The sequence below is a fragment of the Zeus faber genome (assembly GCF_960531495.2).
Source record: "Zeus faber genome assembly, chromosome: 3".
Lineage (NCBI taxonomy): Eukaryota > Metazoa > Chordata > Actinopteri > Zeiformes > Zeidae > Zeus > Zeus faber.
The window spans coordinates 19087130-19102337 of record NC_137190.1 but is presented as its reverse complement, the minus strand read 5'-3'; the positions used below and the strand labels follow the sequence as shown (position 1 = coordinate 19102337).

At 45.7% G+C, this 15208-nt stretch overlaps 1 protein-coding gene across 1 annotated transcript; it reads right to left on the bottom strand.

Moving 5' to 3' along the window:
• Nucleotides 1–279: 279 nt before the first annotated feature.
• On the bottom strand, nucleotides 280–14102 carry mindy2 (MINDY lysine 48 deubiquitinase 2; the record flags this gene model as incomplete). The annotated part of the gene is made up of 9 exons (XM_079997202.1): nucleotides 13183–14102; nucleotides 12490–12547; nucleotides 9831–9895; nucleotides 6598–6756; nucleotides 6143–6245; nucleotides 4015–4157; nucleotides 3087–3260; nucleotides 1238–1411; nucleotides 280–465 (listed from the first exon to the last, which is right to left on the bottom strand). Exons 1-9 carry the CDS (start codon nucleotides 14029–14031, stop codon nucleotides 280–282), a joined length of 1911 nt encoding a protein of 636 aa, XP_079853328.1. The 5' UTR covers nucleotides 14032–14102.
• Between the last annotated feature and the right edge of the window lie 1106 nt (nucleotides 14103–15208).

Here is a 15208-nt window from a genome sequence, read left to right as displayed (position 1 = left end):
AAACGTCGGATCCTCCGTTAGTGTCGTCGCTCTCTCCGTCCCACACTCCGCCCCCTCCCCCAACCTCCCCCATCCGCCCGCGTCCCCGCGTGAGGGCTGCGTGTTGTGTGTCAGTTCTGTGCAGAAACAAATGCTGTCCCCTTTCTCACAGCTAAGCAAATACACACACACACACACACACACACACACACACACACACACACACACACACACACACACACACACACACACACACACACACACACACACACACACACACACACACACACACACAAAGTGTTACAAAATTACACATTTGTCTTTATCTTTCGCTTCTTTCTTGGGTTTGCGCTCTCCAGAAGACGACTGTTTCCCTGGGCTGGACACGGACCCAGCTGCCGCCTCCGCTCCGGTCCCGGGTCCTGGCCCGGCAGCTCCACCGGGCCCCCGGTCCGCCTCGGCCCCCCCGGCGGGCTCCAGCTGACCCTGCTGGGCCAACGCATAAGCGCGCACAGGCATAAGCACGCACACGCACACACACACATCCTGTCGGTTTACACAGTTTACAAACATTCATCCGAGACATTCATTGGCATTTTCCGGTGTGGACATCTAGTGTGGGATCTCCTAAAGTCCGAAGCGCGCAATGTGATTTCAAAATTGACGTATAATAATATACAATTGAAGTGTAGTGGAAACGTCGGTCACTTGCGCTCCTCGCACACTGGTTGGAATCAGACACAGTGTTAAATCCTTCATCTGACTTTGTAGTATCGGGTAAAAGACACTGACGGCTAATTTGACATTGGACAAGCGTGTTGTCATTTCCCTCCTTTGTGGAGCACTTCTTCTTGGATTGTACGACTCCCTCAAATGTTGCATTTATTTCTTTGGCACCATGTTCGTGTTCATGTTCATGTTGACCATGGCATTGAAATAGTGACAAGAATTGGTGCATTTGTCAAAATTTACCACATTTGTTTTGTTAGTCCTGCTCTACACCTCCTCCTCTGAAATCCCTGTAACAAAGTATCCCGAGACTTTGTGACGGATAAATATCAGATCAATATTAATTCAATAATTAAACAGTATATTGATATTTAATTTAAGGTCGATGAATGTAATTGAATTTTTTTTTTATCGAGTCAGTCCACTAAGTTATTCTTTTAGTTACAGATCTACTGAACCGCGGCACCGGCATCGTGATACGCATCGTATCCTCCCAAAAATCCCCCTCCCCACCAGGACCTACTCCCACCTGTGCAGCAGCTTGCTCCTGCTCCTGCTCCTGGTAGTACTGGGAGGCGCGGCGGTCCTCCTCCTCCTGGAGCTTCTTGGCCAGCTCCAGGTCGCTGATTCCCTCTGGAAGCTGCTCCCACTGGAGGTCCTGACTCTGCTGCTCCTGCTGCAGCGACAACGCCATCAGATAGTCCTGATAAGGCACGCGCACGCACACATACACACACACGTACACACGCACGCACGCACACAGGAAGATTGTCACATTTTGTGCTTGACTGCAATGTTGGGGAAAGCTCTCCCATTAGCTTCATCAGCTTCACCATATTCTCCTTTAACTGTCCTGTAGATAACAATTACCCAGTTCCCCGCCCTCCAAAAAAAACCCATCATTTTAGGTCATAGTAAGATTTTCCATTCTTGCCGAAATCCTGACGACTGTCGAACATGTCTTTGCTTTCCGTTTTCTTTTGTTTCCAAAACAAGATCGCAGGGCAGATTGCCTTTTTTGAACACCAGCCACCTCCTCCAGCGGAGCGCGCTCGGATCTCCTCCTCACAATACCCTTCCCCAGGCAAACTGCCGTGTTTTTGTTTTTTTTTGCGGTCGGAAGCGGTGAAGATCATGCAAATAACAACCTTTAAAGTTCAGTCTTAGAATCTGAAGTTGAGTTGATGTGGGGGATCTGGTCTCAAAATGGTGTCTTTGAAAGGGTTAGGGTATTGGTAGGTGTGACATGTTGGATTGCATGTAAATATAATAATGGAGAACTAATTGATGTGGGGGTTTTTTTTGTGTGTTTTTTTTAGTTTTTTTTTAGTAGGTGTGCACGTTGTAGGCAGGAAAAATAACAACGCCATGTCGGCCCGGCGCTGCACTCGGTCCAAACGGTCCAGCCGTGAGCGGACAGCTGTGAAACTACGATAATGCCTCAGAGAGTGAAACACAATGCATTATTGAAGAGGCCCGTTGAAAAGAGGCAGCTGTGCAGCGAACAGCACGGAGGAGGCAAAACGTTCCTAGTGATGTTCTCATCAGGACTTTACACATGTACACAGGGATGGGCAGCAGCTTGTGCGCGCGCGTGTGTGCGTGTGTGCGTGTGTGCGTGTGTGTGTGTGTGTGTGTGTGTGTGTGTGTGTGTGTGTGTGTGTGTGTGTGTGTGTGTGTGTGATGCCGGAAAAGGGGGGCGTCTCCAACACATATATTATTTAGGGTCTGTCCTCAACAATTTTGTCGTCCCAAATGGCTTTTCCATTCGGATGAGGGGAGCTCTGGAAACCGCTCTTTACTAATGATTTTCGTGGAACCCTCTTGGTTTTTGTTGGGTTCTGGTCAGGGACAGCTTTGAAGCGTTTTAAATTTTTTTTTTTTTTATAAGTGGGGCACGTGTTGAAACAGCTTGTGTGCACTTACAAAATGGTCAATTCGGAAAGTTAGGTGGCTTTAATTCCCCGCTTCCACTTCTGTTGTCTAAAATAAACAAGTATGTACAGTACATTTTGATAATCACTCGTATTGCCGGACACAATTTTTTGTATTAAACTATTGTTTATTTGATGTGTATTTTGCCGTGCTAAAATAAGGGTAATGCTAAGGAGCAAGACACAAAGCTTGTAAGCAGTTATTAATCACAAAAAAAGCCATAGTATATACATTCCCAGTTTTTAAATAGGGGATTCTAGGTCAAATACTCTACGGCAATAACAGTCGAAGATTAAGTGCAAGATGGAGAATCCACTTCAATGGCTCGCTGTATAAGTCATGTAACGGTACAAAAGCCACCACATTTAAACAGTATGTGCCTCTAGAGGCGACCATTCAGGATCCCCGATGTGAAGGCTACAAACCCACTGCACTGTTCTCACTTGGTCGATCTGGTCCTGCTGCCCGCGGTATACCGTCTCTGGATCGGACGGAGGTCGCAATCGGAACTCCGAGTCGCAGAAGTTTCCGTCCCCGTCAACGTTGTGGAGGCTCTCCCACACGACCTTCTCCTCCGTCAGGAAACCCTGGTCCGTCACCAGAAGGTACAGCTGGCCCTGGGGCACGCACACACAGACACACAAACTTTAAAATCGGCGACATATTTATTTGCTTGTCCATACTTGAGTGTTTCGAGTGTGTGTGTGTGTGTGTGTGTGTGTGTGTGTGTCCAGTAAAGACTTGTTTGATTGTCTAAATGTGTGTTCGTAAGTTAAGGGCTGCCAATTCAACCGGCTCCATGATAACTTCAGGCTTTAGGTTGGCAAGCGTACTCTATTATTCAAAATACACCGCTTCCTGTTCTCCAGATAACAGGAAAGGTTACAGCGATAACAGCACGAAACCCGTAGAGACCCCCAGAGAGTCTGCGAACAAAAAACACCTTCAAAGATTCACCAATCCGCTCGGATCTATTCCTCTTCAAAGCGGCAAATTGTTTTAGTCCTCGAATCATTAAAAAGGTCCAGAATCTCTGTTCGCAGCAGAGGTGCTGCTCTTATGACCCCACTCCCAGACCCGCCCGTGGTAATACAGAGAGCAGATGGAGCTCGACAGCGCTTTGTGAAAAAAACCCATCATATTATGAGTATTTTCATTAAATTAAGACACTGGAGTGAATCCTCCTTGTAAAGTTCAAGAATTTGTAAGGGAAAGCTTATTTCCTGTCGAAGTCTGTGAAACATCTACTCGCGCGATGTATTTGAGATGGCAAACCCAGTGTCGCAGCAAGCCGAGAACCCGATTTTGCCACACGGGGAGGGGGGAGGGGGGCGGGGTTCATTTGGCGTGGCGGCTACATTCGGCGTTCACCTTGTATTTGATCATGGTGCTGAAGTGGTTGTTCCTGAAGAAGACGCAGAGCTCCCCCTCCTGCACGGTGGACGTGAGCTCGCACAGGCCATGGTACGTCAGCTGCGTGGCGGTGCTGTTCAGAAACTGCTCTGCCACGATGCCTGGGGGGGGGGACAGGACCGCGCCCAAGACAGGGAGAGAACGAGAGGTGAGCGCGGCGCGTCAAAGAGTCACATGGAGAACGGAAAACAATGAACGGGTGGTGTTGTCGTCAACAACCCAACGCGGCTCGCACGAGCTGCAAAGACGCGGTTGCGGCAAATTGGAACGCAATGTTTTTACTGAACAGCACAAAACAGAGCAGCTTATCTTGGTCCACCACGTTAAATGGAAATGAGAGTTTTAAGCAGCTCTGAGCTCGACCTCAAAGCTCTGAACAAGGGTGGCGTAAAGTTTGAAAGCAAAAGGAAGGTTGATCTACTCTACAAATGAATAGTCAAATTATGACAATAATGTTTTCAAAAACAAAAGGTCAATCGGATAAGGAAACACAAATACAAAGTATGCTAGATCTTATCGTGGACATCATCAGCTTTGAAAGGCTCCCGGTTAAGAAAAGTTCACTGCTAGTGAGTCTGGTGGAAGCAGCTTCTGTTTAATAGCAATGTATAACCTTTAGATGTAGGCTGGATGAACGTCATGCAATAGATCAATAATAATGCATGTGCTTTACTATAACATCTTGATACAGCATATACACAGATCAGCCACAAAATTAAAACCACCACCAATAACCACTAATATTGTGTAGCTCTCCTGGCACCTGGTATCTGGCACCAAGACGTGAGCAGCAGATCCTTTAAGTCCTGGGAGTTGTGAGGTGGGGCCCCCATGGATCAGGCTTGTTGTTCCAGAACATCCCACAGATGCTTTATGGAATCGGACCCGAACCCTGGCCGTCCACGTGATGTAGAAGAAAACGCGATTCATCAGACCAGACCACCTTCTTCCATTGCTCCATGGTCCAGTTCTGACGCTCACATGCCCACTGTAGGCGCTTTTGGTGGTGGACAGGGGTCAGCATGGACACTCCGGTCTGCAGCTACGCAGCTCCATACACCGCAAACTGTGATGCACTGTGTGTTCTGACACCTTTCTATCATAGCAGCATTTACTTTCAGAGCAATTTGTGCTACAGTAGCTCTTCTGTGGAATCAGACCAGATGGGCTTGACTTCACACCCCACACGTATCAATGAGCACATGGGTGCCCATGACCCTGTTGCCGGTTCACCTTTTGTCCTATCTTGGACCACTTTTTGTAGGTACTAACCACTGCATACCAAGAACACCCCACAAGACCTGCCATTTTGGAGATGCTCTGACCAAGTCATCTAGCCATCACAATTTGACGCTTGTCTAAGTCGCTCATATCCTTAAGTCCATTTTTCCTGCTTCCAACACATCAACTTCAAGAACTGACTGTTCACTTGCTGCCTAATATATCCCATCCCTTGACAGGTGCCATTGGAACTAGATGAGCAATATTATTCACTTCACCTGTCACTGGTTTTAATGTTGTGGCTGATTGGTGTATATCATATACAGTACAGCTGCCTCACAAAAAAAGCAGGAACAAACGGATATAAAAATTAAAGGAGCGATCAGTAAAATGCAGCCCTAAAGGAAGCTGGAGGAACTACAACCACATTGTAAACACGGCCCCTCCTCTTTCTTGACCCCAAACTGACCCCAGGGCTCCCTCACCCCTCCCACCCGTGGGAGGGGTGAGGGGAGGGGGGAACAAAGTTTGTAAATAATATAACACTTTGAAAGATGTTTAGAAAAAAGAAATAATAATTATATATATATATATATATATATATATATATATATATATATATATATATATATATATATATATATATATAAATAATTTTTTTATTTTTTTTTTTTTTTTAAATCTATTTATTTATTTATTTGCATTTGTACTCTGATATACAATATTTTGAGTTTCCAGGCTTGTTTTTTTTTTTTCATATTTAGATCCATACGACAGCCAGGCAGAGCTAACAGCACCCCGAGTGCAAAGTAATACAAAAGTCAAAGTCAAACAGAGTAAGTGCAGAGAAAACAGCAGCTCTCACCTTCTCCTGCCAGCTCGCTGCTCTCAGACTGTTTACAGGAGATGATCTTCTCCACCAGTTGGTTGTAGCTGCAGTTACCTACGGCCTTCACAATGTCCTGCATCTGAAAACACACCGAGTAGAAAATAAGTCATATATTCTTGGTTCTCAGACATCTTTTAAGATCTTTAAATCTTTAAATGTACAGAATAAATGAGCTACAATGTATTCTCTGTAGGGAAAAAAGAAAAGAAATAAAGCCAGTTAGAGGACACAATTCCACTTCTTTTCAATCAATTATTCAAGAAATGTCGCGAAACTAAGTCTCAGAATGTATGAGAAGCACGACGCTGAGGTTAATTCGACGAGAATGGGAAGTGAAGGGAGGTAAAAACGCACCGGCGCAGAATCCAAGGGCAGTGACTAATGAGCAGAGCGCCCCGGGGGGCGTGGGGGGTGAGAGGGGTCCGTCTCACCTGGGGGTCCACCAGCCAGCCGTGGTACAGGGGGATGTCCAGCAGGTCGAAGACGATGCACTCCGGGGTGTACTCAAAGACCCTGACGCCCGTGAACTTCACGTTCACATCCAGTCCTGTCTGCAGCTTGTGCAGCACGGCCATGGCGTCGCTCATGTTCTGGGAAACAAAACAAAAAATAAATAAATAAAAAACACATTCCACTCAATGGAGAAATAACACTTAATAATAACACTTAATGTCATGTTTGTCTTTTTTTTTGTTAAAAAGCTTTGACAAACTGAAACATTGGTTTAGCAATGTGCGGAAAAGCTAATGAAAATAAAATGGAAAATTTAAATCGAAATAGGCTTGTGGCACCATGAAGTGCACCGTATCTTCTGTTAAATATCTTGCGCATCTCGGTGAGATTTCATACTAAATGGACTATTTCACCAGTGTGTTATGAGACTGCCTTGGATTCTCTGTATCGCCTGACATGTCGTTGGAAGCGCGATTTTAACTACCTTGAGGCAATCAGAACAACGTTTATCTGCATCGAGGCAATTATCTGCATCAACTCCACTTTGAGACAAAGCACCGCAGGCGTGACAAGCTAAAGTCCTGGAGATGGAGCCACTTGGATAGAAGCTTATACTTTTTACAAATAACCTCAATCAATAAACATTGAAAGTTTAGGAGTACACATCACAGCCAAAAAGCCAAAATACTAGAAGAGAATAATGTCTCTGTGTAACATGTCGGTATGCATTTGTTTACATAATGTGCACATACATGCTTATGTACAGAGACAGAGAGAGAGAGAGAGAGAGAGAGACACACACACACACAAACACACACACACACACACACACACACACACACACACACACACCCCCCCCCCCCCCCACCCCCAGCTGGTCAGGTGTGTGCTCTAAGAGCACACAGTCTTACAGCTGAGGCCGATCGCTTGAACTGTCGGCGTCACTAAAAATATTTTCCCTTGATAAGCTTTTATGCGTCCATGTTGAAAGGCGTTTTTTTTATTTTTTTTTATTACGCTGCAATAAAATATTTATCTCGAGCTGTGCGACTCGTGTGGTACGAGAATGGAAGGCGGGACTGTAAAAAAACATTTCAAAAGCCGCGTTCTGTACGGATCGGAGGACGAACAAAGCTGGTGCTATGAAGCAGAGCTCTTTACTTGTGGGGGCAGGAGAAGGTTGGAGTCATACTGAAGCAGATGTGCTGCTGTACACTTACTGTACTGATTAGCATCACATCCCTGTTTTGTTCCATTCTATTCCATATTTAGTCAGTACATGGCAGCAAAGGGGCTTCCGTAGCATTTTTCTACATTTACACGCCCTTGTGTGAACATGCACATGGCCCAATTTGTATTTAAACGGAACCCTCGTACATACTTTGTACATACATACTTTGTTCACAGATTACAGGAAATAAAATCTTCATCTGAGACCTGCGACAGGTGGACAGAGGCTTTTTCTCTTTTCATCATAAATAGTGCAAGTTCCCACATCACACAGGAGAGTTCAGGTTTTAGATGAAGGTTATTTTCCTGTGATATGGGAGCAAAGTATGTAAATGAGTCAACCTGTAAACCTGCACATGCCATTGTAGTAGTACACCTGGACAAACACAGAACCAGTTGAACTTTTGTGTGTGTGTGTGTGTGTGTATGTGTGTATATATATATATATATATATATATATATATATATATATATATATATATATATATATGTTTGTGAACTCGTCTGATACAGGGTGAAAATATCACCTGCTTCATTCCAGCCAATCAGAATGAGTCAACAACAAAACATGGATCTCATCTTGCACATGACGAACCATTTATTTGAACAATTAAACCCCGTGACGGTGGACGAACGAGCCCGTACAGCTCGAGACGACTTTTCCCCCAAATTGTATATCCGTCGAGAGAAAAGCAGAAAAACAGCCACACCACATTTACAGCTCCTCTGAGTCAATATTTAACAACAACCAGAGAACATGTACAGTACTCGGTCGCTATTTTAATCCTCATGTTTTCTTGTGACGGATGATGTTTTGAAGATAAATGTATTAATAGAACTAGGCCTCTCTATTATGGATTTTGCACAGCTCTCGTCAAAATCTGGCCAGCACGGGTTAAGAATTGGTCCCAGACCCCCCACCCCCCAAAAAAGACAAAAGGATTGGAAAGAAGCACCTTGGATCAGATTACTTTTGTTGACAAGACACACACATTACCATAGAGGAGTCTCTGTTCTACCTGAACTCCCAACTCACATCTCAAGGCCATGTACACCACTACCAAAGGCGCACGCGTGTGCGCACACACACGCACGCACACACACGCACGCACACACACGCACGCCAAAGAGCTCTGTGCGCACGGCTACTGTCCGGGATCACGCCGCCATAATTGCTATGCAACCTGAACGTTAACCACTCCCTCACTAAGAGAAACCAGAGTATTTCAGCTCCAACTTAAATTTAGCCAAACGAGCGCTCTAAGAAGAGACCGCTCATTATCTCTCCCCTCTCTAAATGAGCGTACGTTGAAATCCTTCACAGATGTGCGGCGCTCCCTGCCAAGGTGGGAGTGTGGTGGGGTGGAAGTGGCCCCGGCTACGGGACGCGGGCCCGGACACACCGGGGAGGAGCGGAAAGCCCTCGTGCCATGTGAGTAACACATCCAGCCCAAGTGCTCGCCCGGAGCTGGAGGCGACCATGCATCCCTGAGCATCCATAGCCATGCGAAACAACATGATCTGACACCCCCTGACCCTTGTTGTTCTCTGGGCCTCTTATGTAACCTCTACATAAGAGTGAGAGAACTACGAGCTGCGGCTTCACGTGAAGTTTAATACAGGGACAGTTAAGCCGACGCTCGTTTCTGTATTGTATAACACGCTCTGAGCCTCTCTGCAATCTCAATGTAAATGTTGTGTGAACCCACTGGCACGGGTTTTTTGTGCAAATGCAGTGTTGTGTGTGTGTGTGTGGAACGCCAGTATCTGGTTTCCTCACATCACAAAATATTTGTGGTAATAACAGCCGAAACTAGATGGCAAGCTGAGGTACGAGGCGTGGTGAATTATTTATTTATTTATTTATTTATTTTACTTCCACATTTCTCACGAGGCTTCAGTAGTTTACCAATACGGTATCAAATATATAATGTTCCAGTTTGGTAATCTTCCACCATAATCACCACACGGCTTTCCTTACCTGCTCGTAGTTTAGCCGCTGTGCCTCAGAGATCTCTTTAGGTTTGGTGTCGAGGATGTAGTCTCCTGCAGAGGGGAAGAATGACAAGAGTTTGTGAGAAGGAGGGAAGTAGCTAAAGAAACACAAGACACAAGGTAGATATGTGGATCGACGGGTTCGATAAAATAGTCACAATCCTCTCATTTGAATAATCCCAAGATTATAAAAAAAGCCTGTCAAATTGAGCATATGTACGGAAAATGATAACACCGATGGCAGATGTTTTGAGATGTTTTTAATCCCCGGTGAATGTGGCTCAGTGGCGATTTAAAAGGCCAGCCAGCTGTTTCCCTAGAAAGGACGACCCCGAACATTTGGGGTCGGCCTGGGTCTTTGACGGAAGGATTGGGCCTTAACACTCTGTCAACCCGGCAAAGACAAAAGGCCCGCAGGATCACTGTAGTGGCGGAGACCATTAGTTTGTGCCTTTCAATTAGTTCGGGTCTCCCGCGAAATGAAAAATATAGTATTGTAAAGAATTTGCAATATGGATATTAACACTAATAAATACACTTCAAAACAAATATAGGTGGCGTGACATAACAACATGTACTTGATGTACCTCTCTCGCAATGTGAGCGGGAAACATCAGCACCAATAAAAGGTCAAGCATCATATTGCCCGTCCCAGTAGGCACTTCTTATTTTCCACCATCGCCACCGTGTTCCCCTGCTAAACCATTGGGCTGAACCTTATAAGATCTGGTAATTCAATATTATTTATTAAAAATTCTACATTTTTATTGGAAACAGAGTTCTTCGTGCTTTACACACATAACTACAAAAAGCATGAAGAAAAATATATAACAATACTCTAATAAGTTTGAATATTATGATAACGAGAAAAAAAAGAACTTGTAAACCTTTAAATTGTGACCAACTAAATTCTGATTGAATGATTTTTTTGGGGACAGAGGCAAGTGATATTTGGTAGATTATATGGGATGGATACAGAAGATAAAAATATATAGATTACAGTGTAGTCTATATTACATAGTAAGTCTGAAGAAAATGTTTGTTTAATAAATTGAATGAAGAGCAGACATGCAGAACGAAGCCTTCCGGCCGACTTAACGACACTAAGTTAATTTTGAGTATCTTGCCATGAAAAACAAGTTCCCAGTCGTGGGCCGGCATTGTGTTGTGTAAACAAAATCGACTGTTCATATGAAGTAATAAACTAAAATCCACGCGTTTGTGTAGAAAGCAGCCAGCAAAGGGCCGGACAGTTCCACTGGACTTCTACACACGGATCAGGAGAAAGAAACCTCTTCCCGAATTCACAGCTGTCTCACTAATCTCTGGTTTTCCCGGTTGGGTCTTTGGTTTTTTGGTTTCATGATATGTCACCACTGTACAACACTGACCAGCAGGTCTTCATTTTACATCACATTTATCAGTCTTTGTTGGAACAGTATATGAGGCACGACCGGCATCGGACACAACTCAAACAATGCAAACCTTCTTTGAATGTGGTTTTGGGGCTTGGCCGCATCAATGAATAGTCAATGTATTCTCAGTTTGTGGGAATGAACTGTATGAAAATTATTTATATGACATGGATCCAAATAGGAGGAGCAAGAAAAAAAAAGTCTTAGTCTGCATAGAGTGTTAAATTCAAATTTTGCAAACATTAATTTTCAGATAAAACACAATTCTACATTTTGATATATACTGTCTCTACAGGTAGACAATGAGTATCACAACATAGCCCTGTGTACAAAATAAATTGTCACTCACGCCTAACTTTTCCATTAAAAATTGCAGTTCCAGAACATTGCGCTCAGCAGGTGTGACTTTGGGTTTACCTTTAGGCACTTTAGGAAACGGTAGACGTGGGGGTTGTGGGTGGCGAAGCAACTGACATAGACTCAGTAATTTAACTCTGATCAATCTCACTCAGAAATAAACACAAAAGCAACAGTGTACTCTGTTTTAGTTTTTTTTTTTTTCGTATGACGTGAGTGTGCTCTCTGAGCCTAGATTGTCAACGTTCCTAAATTAACCAGTAAAACCGAAGGGAAATCTCATCTTGAAGGGAAATCTACTTTTAAAGACGCCATGCTCTCCTGTGATGGCACAATCCACTCGTGCTTCAGAATGTTGAAGTACAGTATGTAATACTTAAGTCAAGGAAATCCAGCTGAGCTGAGAACCACTTTGGTAATCAGAAACTCCTCTTTGACATTGAATAAACATTCCAGTTACACAACGAGGTAGGAGGCATAGTACGCTACACAAGGAGATGGCTCCTATTTCCCTGGGAGAAGCATGGATTGTGTCCCCTGTTGACTTCAGACTATACTATCAAGACTAGGGCACGTAGCTCCGCCTTACCCCTCAAAGAGCGTTCCAGCCAAGTAACATTTTCTCGTGAGAATGCATGGCGTGACAAAGCTTTGGCTCTAATCTAACACCTAAATGAAGTAAACACATGTTAAAAAAAAAAAAAAAAGGCATACAATAACCATGAGAGAGTGGAAGGGACGACACTTTGTTGGTCGTAAAGAATCATTGAGAAAAGCACAAGAGCCAAAGCCAAGCAGGGATGGGTGAGATCCAGCGCTGTATCGTTTGGACGCGTGATAAGCGACGCAAGCTTTGAGCACGAAAATACCTACCAAGATACTCCATTAGTTGCTCAGCAGTTATAATTTCCATCATCGGAGGCATCTTAACCTGCAGGACACGAACAAATGTTTTTATTCTTCAAAGAAATCAATGTAGGGAAGGGTGAACGAAGGAATGACAGTGTACCAGGAATCTGTCCGTGCTGTTCATGGGTCAATCTTAGTGCTTACTAAGCATTCGCAAACCATTAGCAATTGAAATATAACTGCTCACGCGTGCTTATAATTGAATGCATATCCTTATAAATATATAAATTGATCGTTCACTCATTGTCAAAGTGAGTTGGTCAGCAAAGCAGGGGCACTTTACGCAGCTCCTTTTATAACAACCACTCCCGAATGATTTATTATAGATATGCAATATACAGTACTTAAAAATCAACAAGATATTTTGACAAATTTTGACAACACACAATAAACCTAAAATGAACTAAAGAATATATAAAACAGCAATATACAATGAAGCTAAAAAATAACAATAAGACCCTGTAGCAATGTATAATATTTGTATTAATATTATGATTATAGAGCTGATACGTGTGACAGGGAGACAAGTAGGGAGTTGTGAAATACTTCACTATTATTTGGCAGCAAAGATGTTTATCGAGTATAGATTGAGGTGTAATTCTGGGATTTTAGCAGAAATCAGATGAACACCAATATTCACTTCCAGTGAGACTGTACCTTCCACGCCAGCAGGAGCACGTTCATAATGGCCAGTAACGGGCAGGGGCCGTTCTCGTTCTGGGTGATGATGGGTGTGTTCTCCTCCTTCCACTTGATCCACTTGATGTGGTAGATGGACTGGCCTGCGCCCCGGTCCTTGGCGTAGGACGAGACCTTGGTCTCATCGGCACCGTACTCGCCGCCCCGCAGAGCCGAGGCCAGCCCCCGGTCCTCCTCCAGCGCCTCGCTGTTCGGGTCCGAGCTGGGGCAGGAGTTGATGTTGGAGAAGGACCCCAGGGAGTCTCCCCCGGGGTCGCTCCCGCTCGGGGGTCCCTCGGAGGTGGTGGGGTCGTCGCGGGAGAGCGCCGACGTGTCCCCGCCTCTGGCCGGGCACAGCTCCGTGGGCTTGACGGGCTTGGTCTGCGCTTCTTTGACTCGGGAACAACCGGGAGCGTCGGCCGCCGCGCGCGCGTTCCCCGCAGCCGGGTCGTGCGTGGGAGGCGAGGCCGGACCCCCCTGGTCGTGGTGGACTAACTTTGAGGAGCCTCCTTCCTCCTCCTCCGTGGCTCCCGGACCCAGTACCGAGTCCGGTCCCATCCCGTTGCTGACCCGCTCTTTCGCCTCCGGGCACGGTCCACCCGCCTCGGGCTCCTCCGTGTCCGTTGCTTGTGTTTTCCCCGCCCTGGGAGTGACATTTACGGTGCCATTATTGCAACTAACGCTCCCCAAAGTACCGAGCGGAGGCTCACTCTTCTTGCATCTGTCGTTCGGTCCCCCGACAGCCGGAGCCTCGCCCGGCTCCGCTCCGATCGTAGCGCACAAAGAACTCATTTCAGCCGCTCGATGCACGTTTGCATTTTCCCCCATTTCGTTTGACAAACTGTCGACGGATTTTCTAGCTAAATCGCAGCTCTAGCTTCAGTCCTAAAGACGCCATGATGATGACAACTCTGCGAGTGACGTCATAGCGACGGACGCGTTCCCCGGGCGGAGTGATGGGGGCGCTGGAGAGCCGCGGTGTTTGTTATTGTAATGGCGCGTTCCACGGACCACGGGGGGGACGTCGCCGCCGTTATTGATCTGCTGCGAGCTCGTCGTCCCCGAACGGAAACTCAAATGTGCAGAACCGCTCTCCCTCGCGCCATGTTATTGCAACCCTCACCCCTCGAACCCTGTTAATAAACGAGAAAAGCCGTTGATTAAAAAAAACAACAATAATAATACTATAAATCCACCTCGAAAAGCCTTTCTTGTTTATAACCCCGTGTATTTGTTTCACATTTGTATTATTTTACGTCTGGCTCAGTTGCTAATGGTAACGCCGAGTACTTTTCATGAGCTTATGTTTCCATTCGCCCCCGACACGGTACAACGCTGACGCCGGCCGGCGGCGTGGCTCTTCTTCGTGTGCTTTTTAATGTCGGCTCACACGCCGTCGTCATGTCGCAACGGCCGCCCTCTTGTCACTGGACGCTCCACCCTGCGCGGGTCAACGGGGGTACGGTCAGCGGAGGAGCTGCGCCCGAACGCGCACCGAGCCGCTCCTCCCCGTCGCGCCCCCCTGTGCTTCTGAGGCGCGCGGCTCCCACGCGGCGCGTTGGCGCAGGCGTCGAACCGCGAGTACCACGTGACCGTGACGCGGGCGTCGCCGGCCCACGTGACCGGAAGTGATTTGACAGGGGACGAAAGTTTCAGCTTTTTTTTTTTTTTAAATTTTATTTCACTTATATTATGATTTCATTTATTTATTTATGTTCCACCGTTGCTGTCAGTGTATTTCTCTTATGTAACGTGGCTGGTACGTGGAGAGAACTTTATCGTCGCCGCCTTTTGTGTTTGGAAATGAATCAACGTTTCATTTGAGATATCGTCTGTCCCACCTTGAAACCCAACCACCCCATGTCAACACTGACACTCGGGTTTAAGTTATTGGTGGCAGAATATGGAGACGTAGGCAGGAAAGTAGAGCTATTAGCAGGAGAGAGAGGGGGGGGGGGTCCCAGAAACATATGTGTGCAGGCCTCGTATTCAATTGCACAAACTA